The 19188-nt window shown below is 39.8% G+C and overlaps 2 protein-coding genes across 3 annotated transcripts in view; both read left to right on the plus strand.

Annotated features, from left to right (window-relative positions):
- LOC126403073 (natural resistance-associated macrophage protein 2-like) overlaps positions 1-2184 on the plus strand; it is a 31039-nt gene extending 28855 nt beyond the window's left edge. The window contains exon 16 of the mRNA XM_050065496.1: positions 1541-2184. Coding sequence (XP_049921453.1) covers positions 1541-1648 — 108 coding nt within the window. The 3' untranslated portion in view covers positions 1649-2184. The remainder of the gene's footprint in view (positions 1-1540) is intronic.
- A 5837-nt stretch (positions 2185-8021) lies between these two features.
- Positions 8022-16398, plus strand: ctdsp2 (CTD (carboxy-terminal domain, RNA polymerase II, polypeptide A) small phosphatase 2). 2 transcript variants are annotated; one of them, XM_050065500.1, is made up of 7 exons: positions 8022-8466; positions 10898-11061; positions 12314-12412; positions 12772-12828; positions 13452-13544; positions 14712-14897; positions 16133-16398. In XM_050065500.1, exons 1-7 carry the CDS (start codon positions 8406-8408, stop codon positions 16256-16258), a joined length of 786 nt encoding a protein of 261 aa, XP_049921457.1. In that variant the 5' UTR covers positions 8022-8405; the 3' UTR covers positions 16259-16398. The 2 variants fall into 2 exon arrangements, with proteins under 2 accessions (XP_049921457.1, XP_049921456.1); XM_050065499.1 differs by having other exon boundaries at positions 8025-8466; positions 12311-12412.
- The last annotated feature ends 2790 nt before the right edge of the window (positions 16399-19188 follow it).

Below are 19188 nucleotides of genomic sequence, written 5' to 3' on the forward strand. Positions count from 1 at the left end.
AAATGACTACAAAAAGACACAAAATGACGACAAACACACCCAAAATGACTACAAAAAGACACAAAATGACGACAAACACACCCAAAATGACTACAAAAAGACACAAAATGACGACAAACACACCCAAAATGACTACAAAAAGACACAAAATGACGACAAACACACCCCAAATAACTACAGATAGACACAAAATGACTAAAAATAGATGCAAAATGACGACAACCACACCCACAATGACTACAAACACACCAAAAAGGACTACAACCAACCACAAAGAGACACAAAATGACCCCCAAGAGATGGAAAGCAACTACAAAGAGACTTAAAATGACTATAAAGAAACACACAATCACCACAAAGAGAAGTACAGCAACTACAAACACACCCAGAATGACTACAAACATGCAAAATGACTACAAACAGATGCTAAAGGACTACAAACACACCCAATGTGACTACAAACAAAGGCATAACAACGCATAAAGGGGAAAAAGAACTACTGACGCAAAAAAATATTCACACATAACAAAACCACAGAGAGATGCGTAACGGTTACAAAGCGTTGCAAAACAACCACAAAAAGAGGCTAAAAAATACTATAAAATTCCTGTGTCGTGATCCTATGAAGGAGAGGTGGTGGGGCCTTCTGTATGTCTGTTTCCAGGGGCCCATTGTCTCATAATCACCCATGGCTGCAATGATTAATCAACAAAACAACAGTAAATGAATTTGCAACAATTTTAATAATCAAGTAATCATTTAAATGTGTTTAACTAAAGCAAAAATGCCCCAAAAAATCATTCTTTCAGCCTCTCAAATGTCAGCACCCTCCTATTGTTTGCACAAATCAGCTCTGAAAACCTGAATGTGGAGGCTCATGCACGCCTTCAAAAAGTTGTGGACAGGTGCGTAGGAGGAAAAACTGTCCATAGATGACAAATGTTCATCGGGTGCTACTACTTCACCTGATGAAGGTCTGACGACTGAAACGTTGTTTGCTTAATGAAGTTTGTTGCAAGTAACAGGACAGTGTGCAGGAATTGTCTTTGCTACAAAACAGCTCTGGAAAACCAAAATGTTTCACTATTTCCTGATATTTTACAGAACAAAAGATTCATCAAGAAAATAACCAGCTGATTAGTCGAACATTAAAACAATCGTTAGTTGCAGCCCTAAATTAGAGTGGCTAATAACGCCCCTTAAGTGCAGGTACCCAAGATTGTGTGATTGAGTTGTATGAATATATTCCTTTTATGTGTATGAGTAGTTGTTTCCTATTTATATTAGAATTCCTTTTGTTTTCTATTTTACATTGTAATGTATTTTTATAGCCTGTTTGTGAATGTTGGGATACATCTTTTGGATTTAACTTTAAAAAAGTAACTAAATAAATTAATAAATACAGTTATAAAGAAAAATAATGTATCATCACATCACACAGCAGCATAGTTCGCATTTGAAGATTTACCTTATTAAATATGTGATCTTGGTCTGATGAATCAATTGATTTGTAATCTCTCTGTCTGTGTCTGTGCTGCAGGCGTGGTTGTGTCTGATCGCTCTGGGAGTTTCCTGCCTGGATCCAGCTAACAAGAGAGGGAATGACACGACCATCCTGATAGAGCGGCAGCCAGAGTTTGACTCCTGAATCAAATGTGGACGTTAATTTCAAAGGTGCAGCTGTGAGCAGCCTGACTGACCTTTTACTCTCTCCAGCACATTTAGTCTTCCTAAGTGCTTCCTAGGTTTATTTATAGTAGATCTAATGAATTTGTTTTATAAATGGAACAGATTATTTTATTTAGTAATGAAGAAGCTGCTGTTTGTATTGTCTGTATCTATAGTCACTCCTCAATAACTGATAATGTAAAACAATTCAGATGATTTTTGCCAAACAGCATGGACCGTAAAATATTATGGATGTCACCCACTGGTTTGTGGACGGCCATTTTGAAGCCTCAAGCTCGGTATTTCAGCTGTTGCCATCTTGGCTTTTTGGAGCCAGAGGTGACTATATTTGTACAAAAGGGTGGAGCTGTGGAGGAGTGAGGGTTGGATCTGGACTGAAAGACTATATCAGCGCCTTGCAGACAGCCTGTCACTCATGTGGCCCCACCCTTCAAAATGCATAACGTTAACCCTTTATAAAATGTAAGCAGGTGAGTTATATAAAAATTCACCCACTGCACAGTTGTCATGGATGATGAAATCAGATATAGAGACCAACCGTTGTAAACATGTTTATTTCTGCTGTAAAGTTGGGTATCTTAACAGGTATCTTATCTGGAGCCAGCCTCAAGTGGTCATTAGAAGAACTGCAGTTTTTATCAGTTTGCGTTTGCTTCATTTTTCAGCCCCGGAGGTTGACGCTTGGTTTACAGGTGTGAATGAGGGTTTTATAAGTTCAATAACTATAACTATTAAATGTTCAGTGTGTAGGATTTAGTGGCATCTAGCAGTGAAATTGCAGAACTGAAACTTTTTCCATGTGCCAAGCGTGTAGGAGAACTACGGTATCTATGGTATCACTGGCTCATATCGAGAGCCAGTGATTGATTTGTCCATTCTGGGCTACTGTAGAACAACATGGCGGATCCCAGTGGAAAAGGATCCCCTCTAAATGTTTATAAACAGCTCATGTTAGGGTAAAGAAAACAAAACAATTCTTAGTTTCAGGTAATTATAAACTAATAGTTCTGCCAAAAGATGCCCCTTAATCCGACACACTGAACCTTTATCCGGTTAACCCGATAGTCACCAGGTCCCCTTTAATGTCAGCATTAACAGCAGGACAAATGAACACATGATATATCACCTCACTGTCTGACATTGCATCACTCTGCCGTTATTAATACTACAGCCAATGTGCACCATGTCATTGTAGTGCCCTGTCTAAATCAAAGAACAAGATATAAGATACATATATGTATAGATTTACCACTTACTAAATAATGTAAATTTTCACAATAAACATTTCGTGGATTACTGTAAAATAAGGTAATCCATAACAATAAATCTCACTCTACAACATGATACAAAACTATCTCATGATTTCTGCAGGTTCACCAAGTTAAGTAAAACCTTTTTAACGCCACATAGAATTAAATTAAATATCTGTTTTGTGATCAAATCAGCCAAAGAAAGTATAATAGAAAACCATAGGGACAATGTGGCCTACAATTATTCATTATTGTATCACCTTTTTTCCAGTACTTTTCCAGCTGTATGCAACTATAATTCCTAATGCTATAATAATTAGATGAATGGGACCTGTAACCAGATAATCATTAAAAAGCACAACAAACTCATGCAACACCCTCAATTCCACTTTTAGTTTATAGGTGAACATCTCCCGAATGCCTGCAAGAGAATATTTAAGACTTTTACTAATTTAAATAAGAGTTTTTTTAAGGTATACTTTGCTGGATTTTCCTTTAAAAACAATTTCTATACAATGTATAGAGTGGTGCAGGAATGAGTCCTAAAACACAGAGATGAGTTGGCATCTTTCACGTCAGGTTCCCTCGTCTAAAGGTCGAAGGGTTTTTGATTAGATGTCTAAAATAAGGTCTGTGGTTAATACAAGCTTCAGAGACTTTCACGTTTGTTCTATGACATAAAACACATCAGTAAATACCCCACTTGTGAATTTTGAAGCTTTTATGTGTCTTAAAAAAGGTGATTGCTAACATGTGGCTAAATGAGACTACAGATCGCCATCACTCCGAACACGTCTTTTACAATCTCGTTGTGGTGGCTATGATGAAGCCATGTGACAGTGGTGTAGCTCGTTTATAGCCTAATGTTGGCTTTATACTTCTGGCAATTGCATTTACACTTCAAAAATCATAAAAGTGGTGTTCATTCGTGTAGATGATCTTGCTTGCCACAGAGCTTATTTTCTGCAATAATCCAAAATCCAGTGTGAAATCCCATTGGCTTTTTGACGAGGGAACCAAGGTGATACTAACTTGCGCATCAGCCTGCAGAAAACCTCATCCTCAGTGCACCCTATGGACTCATAAAGAAATAATCACTCTCAATCATCACTTACGACCCACTCTCAGTGTGTGGCGGTGCATTTTCCTGCAGAGACTCTGCCCTCTGCCTGTATTTTCTTAATTTATTCTTTTTCAGGGATGTATGGGCGTGTATCCACACAGCACTCAGGTGAGCAAAAATAATTAGGGTTTGGCTTTTAGTTTCACTGTCTCTGCGAGCGTGTTTACAAGCAGTGACCAACAATCCTGCATAATATATCTTTAAACCCTCTGAGGACTTTTTTTTTGTCCTTTGAGGAAACTGAATTCATTTTTCAGACTCAGTGCAGTTCCTCTTTTGGCCACGGGGAGGCAGTACAGGCCACCAGAGAGGCTCCTCAGATACAGTAAATGTCTCACCACCAGAGCTGAACAACATAACATAACACATTAAATGACACAGTGTGTTACATCACAGTTTATGTGTTGTTCAGGCTGCACAGGAACAGCATTATAGTGTCAAACAAAACAAACTAAATGAGCTGCAGTGCATTGACGCTAATGTTCCTGTGCGTTCAGATGTGTGTGACATGCCTGTGGTGGTGGTATGACTGAAGAGTTGCAACTATTGTGTAACAGTAAGCAAGCACTGCTGGTTTCAGTGTTGCCTGAATTCCTGTCCTGAAGTGCTTCAGCATTTGCAAGCCGAGGAGAGGCGGACGGACAGGTTTTTCTTTGCATTGTGGCGGGGAACTTTTTTTTTTCCTGTCATGGAGGCAGAGTTATGTAAGAGGGGAGAGTCTTCCCACCGCCCCTCTCTGTTTTTGTTTTTCTCAATGAGCCAATGTCTCCCTGCCTAGGCCTCACAGCCTGTCCAGTAGGCCCCTTTCCTGGAAACATAGCCTAGCAGAGGCCACTCAGGGGCAGGCCTGCGAGCTGGGAGGGTAGGGGAGGAGAGGAGGGTGTGAGGGGGGAGGGAGAGGGAGGGTGGGCTCTTCCAGCAAATCACATGATTGTAGACCCTACAGTCCCAGCCCTACATGAGGCTCAGATGCTGCAAGCACATTTCAACAGCTAGTTTGTCATCAACATGATTGGATGTAGCTAATGCATGGCAGAGTGCATGGGGCTGTAAGTAGACACTGTGGATTCCCAGGTGTGAAATGTAGAAATAGAACCACAACGCCTGATGGATGGAGTTTATATTTGTGTGTGTGTGTGTGTGTGTGTATGTGTGCAAGAGGTTAATGTGATTTTTATTTTTTGCCATTTATGTCAACATCACCACTGATTTTGGCTACACAGTAACTTGATGAACAGCTTTGGACAGAATATCTTTTAATCTTTGTGTGTGGCCTTGGTGATATATGAACAGATTTTTTCATAAGATATTTTAACAGTGTTGTATTTGTGTATTTGCTTTAACGTGTTGTGACTTAAGTTGATTTATTTTTGCCAAAAGACGTCCTTGATGCATTTACTACAGCAGAAAACCCAGTGTTGTTTTATTACTGTGGCTTTCCAGGACTGACTGATTTAATGAACTGCAATTATAAAAATCATTCAATGCGTTATTGAATTGTAAACAAAGAGTGGCACTGAACAAACACAATAAACCACAACATGGAAACACAGGACTTGTATGTCAGGATCATTTAAAGATAATCACATTTGTTTGCATTTCTTTTCCCTTTTCCCTCTGATGAATTCTACACTTGTGATTTATTTCTCCTTCGCCTCACGCTGTTTTTTTACGTGCTTGCACATTAGTCCTGTTGACTGATGGAAGATGGATGTGGCTTTAACTTGTACCTGATGTTTGAAGTCACATGTTTTGGGCAGATCTTTCCAGGGGTACAACTGCGGCACCCTTAACACTCAGCACAGGGCCTCAAACACCAGCTGACCCTCTTTACTCTTTCTGTGTCTTCTGTTAAGAGGAATGCAACAGATGAAGAAGGAGAAGAGGGCAAGACGCATCAGAGATCAGGCACAGATAATGAATTTCAAGTTGATTTAGTAAACAGTGGCATCAGCTGTAAACCGCATGACATTTTCCAGCTGTGCGGTCCGTACTTATTTTGTATATATTTTTACACAGATCTGTCAGTGCTGCCCTAAAATGTCCGACACCAGGAATGCAAACAGCGGGGCCATTCTTGTTTATGTCTTGCATTGTGGCCACTGTGGGCACTGGCTGAGCTCGTGGTGTAATGGGCCCACATGGGTTTGGAATGGGCCGGGTGACTATTTCAACTGTGCAGTTATTCCTTTTATTAACAAGTTTATTTTATTGTTTTCCTCATCTTATGGATGCGTGCAGTCTGTGTCCTTTACATCAATCTCATGTGTGTTGATGTGCCTAAATATAGCAAGTATCTGCTGTCACTTAACTCCACATCTCAGTTGCTCAATGTGCATTACAGTGAGGGGATGACTGTGATTTACTCTGAGGAGGCGTTGCAGAGCCTCCATGCTGTAAATATAAATATCTGGGGTCCCACTGGGTGACCATGTTGCCTAACATGATGTCAAACCCTCTTCTATTTATTTGAACAGGGTAAAACAAATATGTTTCAGGTCTAGCTACTCAGTAGATCACTACACTCTATATGGTGAAAAATTATTATAAAATACACAGGATTTATCTGCAGCTGAGTTTAAGTTGTTTTAATTAAAAACAATAGTAACGGCAGCTGTTTGTGCATTTGTTGTCTAATTACTGACTGGATTAAGACCTAAATAATCACAAACTCTGAACAGAGTTGATTAAACTTCATACTTGTCTGTATTTTTAAACAATGCAACCAACCTTTTAAAGTTTATAATCAGCAGCAAAATAACTGCATCAGAGCCTGTTGTTGCACAAATGTTCGGTGGTTTGCCAAAAGAGAAAAGTCCCCCAGCAGTTTTCAGGCAGAGAACAAGTTAAAGTTTCATTTTATGATTGTGTCAGTAAAGGGAAGCAAGAGTGGAGAGAAAATGAAAGGAGCCTGGGTCATCGGTTTCACTCTGCCCTCTGTTACCCAAAAGGCCTGCCCTGCAAAAAAGTACTACTGAGGGACAGTTACGTGTAGCTCTGCATGAAGTTACCAACAACACCACTCTGATGCAGGATAGACATATTCAATGTAAACTGAGGAGGTCTATAAGATTATCTATAGGTTGTTACATGCATCATGCATATTGTTTGTTAAGTGTTGTTGACTGTATATATACTTTTTAGCATGTTATTTAACAGGCTCGGCTTTGATGTTTGTTTCCTGATAATCAGTGGTTATGATATCGCGTTTTTACACGTTAAAACCGCGAATTGTATGCTTGGAAACTAAAAGGTAACACGTGAAGTGTGGACTTTTAAACATTTTTTCCCCCATAAAGTAAAGTGCTTTTGTTTTGAGATAATTTCACTATTGTTGGCTTATAATTAATAATATTTTAGACTCCTCTGATACATTTATTAACGTTGAATAACAGTAAAAAGAAGCGGACTACAAACAATAAATACATATATTTGTAGAAAATAAATACAAATAAATAAATAAATAAAACAAACGTAATAAACACATAAATTAATTTGTAATAACGGGTACATACGCTGCCTGTCGTCTTTGTTATGTTAATGCAGTTGCAGAAATTAACATTATTTTTTAAATAATTTACAAACAATGTGATCTCATTTGTACGAGCAGCGCTGGAATGTGTTCGGCGCGGCGCGTGCAGGACGGGGAGGAATGCCTTGGCCACGCCCCTCCTCCTCCCGGGCGTCCAATCAGGGCGCAGGGACGGTTTCAAGGCGCCCGCGGAGTCCCAACCGTAGAAAAACAAAGCCCCGGATAACAACAAAACTCATATTTTACATCTTACCGATCACGGAAATCCGTTTTATCGCACCGAAGCCGACGGTAGAGGTCGACTCTCGGTGTTTTCCGTCGCTGTTTGAGGCCTTTCGGGCGATGTTGTTTATCTGTAGTAAGGGGGGGCTTGAAACCGCCCTCCCTTGCCCCATTTCCTCGGTTGTTTTCCTTCTCTCGCCTGGATTCTCCATGTTGTTGGTGCAAGAGTGAAGACTTCGCAGCGACGGGTAGAGGGGGGCTGCTCGGCGACATTACCCGTAATAGTAGTGGTAAACCCGAGACGACGGAGCTGACAGAGGCTCAAATAGCCTCCAAAAAAACATATCCAAGTGCCTTGCCCCCTCCCCAGGCGGCGGACCTCCGAGAGAAGAAGAAGAAGAAACGGCGGGGGAATAAAGAAACCCAGGAACAAGATAAATCCTACTCTCATCGGGGATTGTTACTGAGGCGGATGTGACAAGTTACCTCGGCGAATAATTGAGTCGACTTGCCAATAAAACCCAATGAGGGATGCCCATCAGTGCTCGGGGACAGGATTTGAGGATTTTGAGGGCTCCGTGATTGTCAGATGGAAAGTTCTGTTATCACCCAAGTGCAGAAAGAAGACGTTCAAGTGTCACCGAAAACAGGTGAGATGGGCCCGTGTTAAATGTGTGTGTATATGTGCTTTTAAAGCAGTGGTATATCCGCTTCATGTGGTGTGGTTTTATTTGAGTATTTTCTGAATAATGATTGGTGTATTGAGAAAGCCTGTAGTGCCCCCATTTGACAGTTGAGCGCTGCGGACGCGCGGTCAAAGAGGCGCATTGCCCCCTTTCTGTTTCACATTCACCCAAAAATATCTTCTTATTTACATCTAATCACAAACGCAATGTGACATAGACATAATTTGCTTAATGCTGTTGCACCCAGAGGCTGTTTTTCCTCACCTGCAGACCACAAAGAGCAACAACTCCTAGAATAAAAATAAAACAACACCCACCAGGAGTGAGATTATCATGTCGCTTTGCCACGGCTAAAATGCTCCTACACTATTGAATAGAAGGTCAAGTATAAGTTCACAGTCTCCATTACGCACTGGGTTTGCCATCCAGAGCTTAGCCATTGTTGATCCTGTTTTTATCTCTTTTTTTGTGCTGCTTCTTAACATGTGGTGTTGTGATTATGGCTGAGTTCTCATCAGTGCTGGTGGTGCTGCTGGTGATCATGGCAAGCTCTCCAAAAAAAAAAAAACCCCAAGCTGCCGTGTATTTATGTCGATCAGGTTCCAGCTTGTTTGGCACCATCCCATATCCTACTACTACCAGGTACAGCGCGAGGAGCTCGTCTGTCACCACAGGCAGCACAACAGTACAGTGTAAACCAAGCTGTTTGGTTCATTTATAAACTATGATGTGGTGTTTTGTTCATATTTTAGATAGGGGGAGGTGGTGATGGTGATGGAGGTGGTGGTCACAGATCAGTGCGCGGCAGTAGCATTAGAAAGACTGCTGCACTGTTCCCACGTTTGCTTGGATTTTACCAGACAGACAAACAGCACAGTTTCTGTATTAAATCATAAAACATATCACAGGCTGATGGGTGTAAAAGGGGCTCTGGAGTGGCTGCTGATTAACAGGGGGACTGTATAGAAATACCAGGTGCCGCGGTGTTGACAGCGGAATGCACAAACACACCCCTCTGCACACGCCCATTGTAGCGCCGTTTCAAAGATTTCGTTGTTTGCACGCTTTCCTCAGGCTTGAAAGAGGCTTTGCTCATTGATTCTGGCTCACTGCATGGCTGCTGATATCGTGCACATTGCATGATTGCAGGTAACGTTTAAATGTGCGGGTTTGGAAAATTATTTATTTTTTTGCTGTGCATGTTTTGTAAGATTGAGTGGGGGTAAAGTAATATATCGCATCCTGTCACCAGTAGATCACTGCAGGATTAATCTGCTGTTCTCTGTCCATCCTTTTACATGCAGAGGGGATATAATAAATGTGTTATGTCATACATGGCCAATACTGCCTTCCTGTGGGAAATCAATAGGCTGTCTTACACTGATTGGCTGTCAGGATTCACATTAATCAAGTGGATTATATTGAAGGGATATTATGATATTTTCAGGAAAAGAGAAGTGTGCAGGACTAATGAAAGAGTGGACATCTGAGGAATTACCAAATCAAGCTCCTTTGTCTCTTAAACATGGTGTTGTGTAACATGGTCATTGGTGTGTCTGCATTATGTCTTCAGAGCAGTGAGGGTCAGCATGGAAAGTGGATTATTAGTACAAAAAAATCTCTTTCTTTTTCTCTCCACTTTTGCGGTTATCAACAGTTCCTCTTTCCAGTAAAGGCTGAGGGTGTTTACTATGATGCCTCTTATTGATGGGTATAAATTCAGTTTGCAAGTCCTCACATGAAACACACTAGAGGGGACTTGCAGGAATGCTTTTCTCCCTTTCTTTCACCACAAGTCTTGTATGGGGCTGGGACAGTCAGGGTTACGGTGACTGATCAAAGACCTCCACAGAGCACTGAGGTGTGACTGCTTGTCCGACTCACTGCCTGCCTGTCTGTCCGTCTGTTCTGGCTAGCTTCAGGCAGCCCCGTAAGGTCTTGGAGTTTAAAATGGTTGGAATGTTTTCTGTCTGTGTTTTCTGTTGAAGGTAGTGCTGAAAGTGTGGGTTTTCCCGCCCTCTGTGATTATATAACATGTACCAGCCATTTCCAGCAGCAGCAACAGCAGCAGAGGCAGGCGCATTAAAAACAGATTTCATGTGCGGGCTGTGCCATCCCTGTAGACAGATGGATGGTGCCTTTAGGAAAGGGGGAAGCTCATTTTACACTTTACAAGTAGCTCATGACAAATTATGCTGAATTGAAGTGATTGATTTTGATCAAATTTCCATCTAGTTTCATGTAACAAGATTTGTTTGGTGTGTGTGGGAGGAAAAAACATTAGATTACGTGTATCTGACGTGTGATTCAAGGCCCCACTTAGCATTTCCATGTTGACTACCTGCAGTTTTACTTGGTTTGCTCATGAAAGTGTGTCTTTCTCTGTGCTAAACAGGCCAGGTGAGCCGGTCTGCCCTGAAACAGCCTCGGAGTTGTAACATCTTCAAAGCGCTCTTCTGTTGCCTCCAAGCTCAGGATGGCCCCAAACCACCACCACCAACACCACCACCTTCCCAGCAGCCCTTGCTGGAGTCACAGGAAAATGGGACGGTTGTCAAGGTAACACTATTCTTATTCCAGCAATGTTTCACACCACTGAAAACAATTTGAAGACCTCAGTTCAGCTCTGCCTTTATTTTTGTTTATTTAACATTTCACTTCCTTGTCGCACCCACACACACACACACACACACACACACACACACACTCTGCTCACCATAAAAGAGGAGGTGTTTGAATAGTTTGGCCATCTGTAGGAATAAACTAAACATGCTGTTGTAAAAATGAGCTTATTATTGTCTTCAAGCACTATTTTCTTTACAACTGCGCACTAAAGCCACTATTGCACCTGCTCTGAACATCTTGAAAGCTAACCGCAACTGTCTGCGGATATGGAATCACTTTGATGTTCGTACTTGATCCTCCAAGGGAGATAAGAACGACAGAGCGACTATCAATCCTTTAGGCAGACAGCGAGCAGAGAATGGTGTATTGTGTGCCTGGTAATTGCTGAGGTGGAGAAAAAAAATAAAGCCTTGAGCGCCTGCTGCACACGGCTGGCCACGCTGGTGAACGCTGTCAGCCTGATTAGAGCTTCAGTACCATGTAAGGGGCATTTTAATGAGATGCCATGTTTGTTCACATTGAGGAGTGTCCTCCAGCATCAGGAGCAAACAGGAAGAAGCATCTGTAGGGCCTGGTTATTGTATGGCACTGAAATCAAACCAAATTAAACGTTGGCGCCGGTGGGGTTATGTTGCATCATGTTGTTTAGTTGGGGAAATAATGTTGTTGTTGTTGCCCATGTTTAGTATTTATTCTCAGAGTTTTTGCCTTTCTTACGGATAACGTATTTACGTTATGTAATATATTAATAATTAATTTCAGATTGACTGTGCTCACAGGGAGCCCAAAGTGAAACCGAAATAACAAAGGGGGAAAACTGGATATCTAAAAATGAGATCATGTCAAGCTAATGTGTTCTCCCTGCAGATAATGCCTGCAGAGATGCTTTTGGGAGATATAACCAAAGACATAAATATGCTAATCTTAAATATATGCAACATAGAAGCTGTTACAGGACATAATGAAGCCCACTCCTTCATCCTTCCACACATACATGAAGCTCCAAAACTGAGTCTTATCTAATTTCCCAGAGGTAAAATTAAACAGCAGCGGTCGGATTTTCATATAAATCACTGCACTATCAGGACTAATCATGCTTCTTAGGTATAAACATAACACAAGAGAAATTATACAGGTGTGTGTGGGACGGTGCCATTAAAAAATCCTTTGTGTGTCTCCTTAGCAGTCTGAACCGAGCCTCCTGCCTGAGGTGGAGGCCCAGGACCAAGGGAAGATATGTGTGGTCATAGACCTGGATGAGACCCTGGTGCATAGCTCATTCAAGGTACCAAAGCAAAGAAATCCTTCACTGTAACACCACATAAGCTTATTTTTCTTCACGTTGATGCCTCATTTTAACAAACATCAAGTAAATGTTACACATAATGGCATCTTGTGACAGCAGTGCATCGGTCTGGTTGTTTATTAATTTCTATCAGAATTTCTTCACTAAAACCATCACATGTGCTCGAGGAACATCAAGTGAATTATGTTCTGTTTGTGTAGGCTCTTCGCTGTAATTTATGGCAGCGGTGTGGAGTCTGGTTCTAAGTGTTCACTTGTTATGTAATGCCATGTGAATGTACACAGCGCGGCTCATGTGAATGAGCATGCCAACCATCTCCTTCTGTGTTCTCCCTCCAGCCTATTAGTAATGCGGACTTCATCGTGCCTGTGGAGATAGAGGGGACCACACACCAGGTAAACTACTGTGTGTGAGTGTGTTTGCTGTGGAGGGGAGGGGGCTGTGTTTGTGTATGTACGTTGATGTGTTTGCAGCGGTTGCTGAGCTAAAAAAAGGGATGGGTCTTGTAACTGATCAGCCAGATTTTTGCTCTGATGGGTGCACGGAGCCCTCTACTGGCCAGATGTTGAACAGGGAGTCGCAAGTGGATGCATCAGCAGGAAAATGAGTCATTTCAGCCCAGTTCATTTAAAGTTTCATTAATAAGTGATGCAGTACATTTAACTGCCGCTGTGAAGATGCTGAAAAAATGCTCAACTAGCACACTGTATTGGACCATTAGCCCAACTTCATTTGCCCAACTTCTCACTATTGGACATGTGGAAATGTAATTAACTCAGAAATGTGATCCCTGGGACCCCATGTGCTGGTAAGCAACCCTCTGTGGGCCTCTGCCTGGTTCAAGTAATCCAGGATAGGCTGGTTAACACTGGCACGGCCTATTCTTGATTACTTGTTTCAGGAACTGGCCATTAGCAGCCAACGGATGGAAACAATAAGTCGATGGTTCAAATGTAAAGACATTTAAATGAGAGTAAAACTGGTGGGACTGTTAACTGACAGTCTGTTTGTTTCACAGGTGTATGTGCTGAAGAGGCCGTATGTGGATGAGTTCCTGCAGAGAATGGGAGAGTTGTTTGAATGTGTGCTGTTTACAGCCAGTCTTGCTAAGGTACTTTTCACATCAGATACTGAAGCAGATACTAAAATAGATATCTTATTCAGCAAGTTTTTTTTTTGTGTGTGTGTGTGTTTGATGTTTGCTGTCCTGTCTGATCTATCAGAGGTTGTTCTGCTTTCTCCTGCCTCTTTAGTTCTGCTTTTACTGTGATAGCAGCTGCGTAACATGCTCTAAGTAGACACCATGCTCATGTTTGAGGCTATGGTTTGTTTCTGTGCTCATCTGGAGCCGCTTGCATCAACTCTTTGTAAGCTCAAACTTAGCCTTGTGATAATGTAAGTGTAGATGTTTAAATACAATAAAATGGGATACATCACATACACAAGATAGTTAAATTTTGATTAATCTGCTATTTATTTTCTCGATTAAAATGTCAGAAAATAGTGAAAAATGTCTGTGTAATTTTCCAGAGCCCAAGGCGACATCTTCTGATGGTTATTTCATCAGACCAACAGTCTTAGAATTATGTATGACAAAGAGAAGCATCAAAATTTCACATTTAAGATGCATGAAACCAGCAGATGTTTGGCTTTTTTGCTGTAAAAAATGACTAAAGCGATTATTCGATGATCAGAATGTTGCCAGTAATTCTCTGGCAATCGACTATTTGTCTAATCATTGCAGATTTAGGTAGCTTGCTAACATGTGATCGTTTGGTTTGAAGATAAAGAGGTATTATTGTATGGTCGACATATCTGACCAAGTGACTAAACAGTGCAGCTGAAGTTAGCATAATCGTATATCTTCCACTAATTCTATACGTAATGAATATTGCAAACTCTAAAAAACACATATAATTCTCATGCATGCATTCATTAAACAAAGTTAAGTCCCATAAAACTGTTCTGTTTGGCAGTTCTATTACAGTTTGTGCTGCCACAGTGACTTTCTTAAGTTTTATTGGTGCAACCCGGTTTAGGAATCACGAGTTTGACTACTTGATATTTACTAAGAACTCAGGGATGACAACATGAATCTATTAGTGGAATTATAAATAGCTGGTGCAACCCAATCCAGACAAGTAGATATTTTGGATGTGTGATGCTGTTTCATAGCTATTTGCTGTTCTATTAAATATCCACCATTGGTAGAAAGTGCTTCATTGGTCCAACCTGCTCTCCCCTCACCCACTCCCCACCTCCCCCTGGCCTCCACCAGTATGCAGACCCAGTGACGGACCTGCTGGATCAGTGTGGTGTATTCCGGACCCGGTTATTCCGGGAATCTTGCGTATTCCACCAGGGCTGCTATGTCAAGGATTTGAGCCGCCTGGGCAGAGATCTCCACAAAACCCTCATCCTGGATAACTCTCCTGCCTCCTACATCTTCCACCCTAATAATGCTGTGAGTTTTGAGCTGATCTTTTCAGCTATCGTGTGCCTCCTTGTGATAAAAAATATTGATATCCATCATTCAAAAGATGCAGCACCTGCTCTTACACCTGTGTCTCATTAAGCTCATGGAGGCCTGGAAAAATTAAATTAGCTGTGTGTGACAATCAGAGCATATTTATTATTCACAGTCTGAACCGGGATTGTATGCACACAGTTTCAACATAGAGGTGGCTGCTACCAGGTAATGGTGCTAACAGTGCCAACGATGCTAAACAACAGTAACAGTGCTGACAAAGCTAAAGGTGTCAACAAAAAGGTTGAGCATTTCCCTTCTGCGACAACGCCATCCTGCCACTGTGGGTCAACACGACATTATCAACGGTAACCGCTGTATGAGCGCAGAGCAGTGAATAGCTAGCCTGTTGGATACACACGGGACTCACATGCATGCACGGCTGGACCAGCTACCACAACAAAGAACACAGGAGCTCAGATTATGACCTACAGAGAGGGAGCGTGACTTCATTCTCCGCTCAGGACGCCATTACCTTTACATAACAAATAGTGGTTTGCTGCTCTATTAATGCTCTGACTGTCACATACAGCTCCTTTAGGGAACAAAAGTTAGTTTTAAAAAATGGCAGGGACACTGTAGAATAAAAATTATGCAAAGGATAACTTGCTTGTACTAAAGCCTAGATCTTATTTCACAAACTTTTTTGACAAGATTTTTTCCAGACCTCAAGCTTGATGAGAAGGTTTGTGGTCCATGTGAGATGAGCTCATAAAAAATAATAAATTAAATTAGCTGATTTAGTTCTCAGTGCTCTGAGAGATTACTTTATTGACTTATCGTTTTGTTCGTAATATGGTACAAAATAGTGAAAAGTAATTATTATAATGCCATCAAATGTTTTGTTTTGTCCTACCAACGGTCCAAAAACCCAATGACATAACATTTACTCTCATATATGACAAAGAAAAGCAGCAAATATTTCACGTCAGTAGCTGATGGCATTTTTGCTTGAAAAATGACTAACACAATTTATTGATTATGACAATAGTTGCTGGTTGTTTCAGTTCTAATTTTATTTACAGAAACATACAGATTAAAATGGTTCACCTGATTAAAATTATGTGCTGCTTTGGATTCTTACTGTATTTACACTTCTGGCAGGTGCAGTTTATATGTGAATATTTGATGTTAAAGCCAGCAGTTTGTGATTGACAGTTTGTTTCCATCAGGTTCCTGTGGTGTCATGGTTTGATGACGTGGACGACGCTGAGCTGCTCAACCTTCTGCCTGTGTTTGAGGAACTTAGTCAAGCTGATAATGTTTATACCCATTTGGACCAGCTTCGTGGACATTAAGCTCTCTATGGACCTGCTCAGCTTGAAACTTCTTCAACTACAATAGAACCGAATAGATTCTAGAGTTTTCTGACGTTGTTCTCCTTGCCTCTGCACAAAATCCTCTGTTTAGAAAGTTGCATTAGCATGGGGGGGGGGGGTTGAGGAAATTGCAAGTCAGGNGGGGGGGGGGGGGGGGTTGAGGAAATTGCAAGTCAGGAAAACACAATGTGTTTGCTGAAACTATAGATCGCAATCTGAGGCCTTTCCTCTTAACCTCAGTGCTGACATTATTGACAACCACTATTTGAAGGAGCGGGAAACAACAACCAAAGCAATCCCATCACAATCACTCCAGTTAGAATATTAAAGTGGTTCATTTGCCAAAGCAGAAGCCTGCCTGCCCTGACTTGACTTTTGGACCTTGTTTTTTTTTTTTTTTTTTTTTTTTTTAATTCGTGTGCCTTTTAAGGAACAACAAAAACTAACATCAGCTCTTTTTTGAAATTTTCCACCAGATTTTATACATTAATTGATTTCTTCTTATAGGTTGTTTTATAAGGAAATCTATTTTTAAACAGTGAACATGGTTCCTCTATGCAACCCAGTTCTGTAATGACATGGACAGTACCTCCTGAGTAGCCAGTCAATAATTGCATTCAGCAGATGTAAACATTACTGTAGCCTTATTTACCTGTAAATGAGCAGCGGAACAAAAGTGCATTTTACTTATTTGTACTATAACATGATTTCTACAAAAACATGCAGATATACATCATTAGTGTTCAGATTGATATTTGATATAAGTTAAGTAAACAGGGTGAAATCTTGTCTTTGATGGTCCGTTGAAAGCAGACACACTGGAATACGTTGGCACATAGGATGACCGTAAATGCCACAGTTTTCAGTCAATGTTTAATAATAATTCATTTGTTACTATGTGTTTTCTTTTATAAATATATGACAAACAACTTGCACTTGTTTTATATTGACAGTGCTGAAAGTAAAAACTGTGCCTTTGAAATTCGGACAGAGAATGGTGTTCTGCCTGAAAAGAGATTTGTAGGCCTACACACTCTGATGTGTCATGCTGAGCGTGAGAAAACACTGTCAAGAGCAAGTGTAATGCCATGTGGCTGTGGTACTTGCAGTGCAACACTTGAAAATATCAAATTTGATTTTTTTAGCATGTGTGAGTGTTTTTTCTATATTTATTGGCCAAAAATCTGTATTGTCCAGTACTTCTTACTGCATAACATTTTGTATTGTAATCCACTTGCCTACTTTGAGGCTGGCCTTGTGTTAAACTGTTTTATCTGTGCCTAAATAACACACACTTTCCTGTCAAAGTTCATAGATAATTCAACAACTTGATCAGTTAAATGAAATACACAAACAGATGTAAATCCAAGATTCAGTCATGCAAGAAAACATTTTCTTTTTCCATTTTTAATTCAGTACAAGAGATATTTTGTGGGGTTATGTTTCCTGGGTAATATGGTTTTTCTATGATGTTTAATGTCTGATGCAATTATTGCCTGCATGGTAACTAGTAAAATATGACAATGAAATTGTACCAGTTGTGATGACCAAAAGTATTTGTATTGACAGTCACAATTTGTCTTTGTTTATTAGAATAAATCACTCATTTTGTCTACCTGATCTGACCAAAACTCAAAGTGACAAGGTGCTACCAGTTTTTATTTTAAAATAAAAATTGGTTATGTTACTTCGTCTTTGTGTGTGTTTTTCTGTGACACTAAAGGACCCATTTCTTCATTAGTCTGAAAGTATAGAATAACTTTTGCTGCTGTCCTTTTATACAACAATTAAGTATATATATATATATATATATATATATATACACATATGTATATATATATATTTTAATTATTTTTGGTTTTAAAGATGTACAACCAAGTTTTACTTGCATCTCTGGGTTACTACTTTTTGGTAAAAAGTTTTTTTTTTATTTGGCAGCTTTTTTTTTTTTATCTATTGCTGTACTATATGCTCACATGAGCATAATCACATTTTTGCCACTTAAAACATATTTGACATAATTTTACATTTTTACCACATACAGTAATGTAATTAAACAATTTTCATTTACTCAAGTACTGTACTTTAAAACAACTCTGAAGTACTTAGGTTGAGGACTTCTATTTAATGTAACTTCATAATTCCTCAAAGAGAATTATCATACCTTTTTTACTCCACTGATTTTATCGGACAGTTTTTAGATTGCAATTTCTGTTGCATTGTTATAGGGTCAACTATCCAACAGTTTTAAAATAGTAGTATTACTTTTTCTATCATAATTGAATATTGCTTATATAATATTTACTTGTACTTTTAATGTATTTGGTTACTAAAACTTTTGTGCTAAATTAAAATTTTGAATAGAGTATATTTACATTGTGGTATTGCTAATTGTTTTCAAGAGAGTTATATGAATACAGAAACTTAAATTAAACTTATTACCAACGTTATAAATCTAAACATAGTAATCGATAGGTTTATGTGAAAGTGTTCTTTTATAATGAAAATATTTAAAATATGTTGCATGCAGTTGTGCCATAAGTGGTAATCAGTGGTGGGAGAAGTTTTCAAATCCTTTATGTAAAAATACTAATACCACACTGCAAAATACTACATTACAAGTATAAGTCCTGTATCCAAATTTTACTAAATTAAAAGCATGTCAGTATGAAAGGCAGAATGTATCTAAAGTCTGACAGTAACAGTACTCATTTTGCAGTAAAATGTTTCCTTTCAGTGTTTTACTATTATACAGTGGTGTGAAAAAGTGTTTGCCCCCTTCCTGATTTCTTACTTTTTTGCATGTTTTCCGCACTTAAATGTTTCAGATCATCAAACAAATTTAAACATTAGTCAAAGATAACACAAGTAAACACAAAATGCAGTTTTTAAATGAAGGGTTTTATTAA

The sequence above is a fragment of the Epinephelus moara genome, chromosome 16 (assembly GCF_006386435.1).
Source record: "Epinephelus moara isolate mb chromosome 16, YSFRI_EMoa_1.0, whole genome shotgun sequence".
In the NCBI taxonomy this organism is placed as follows: domain Eukaryota; kingdom Metazoa; phylum Chordata; class Actinopteri; order Perciformes; family Serranidae; genus Epinephelus; species Epinephelus moara.

Excerpts from the sequence above, each read along its gene's own strand:
- ctdsp2 (XM_050065499.1), top strand. The coding sequence starts at position 8,406 with ATGGAAAGTTCTGTTATCACCCAAGTGCAGAAAGAAGACGTTCAAGTG. Across the intron at positions 12,829-13,451 it reads TAGAGGGGACCACACACCAG|GTGTATGTGCTGAAGAGGCC; the intron begins GTAAACTACTGT and ends TTTGTTTCACAG. Across the intron at positions 13,545-14,711 it reads TTACAGCCAGTCTTGCTAAG|TATGCAGACCCAGTGACGGA; the intron begins GTACTTTTCACA and ends GGCCTCCACCAG.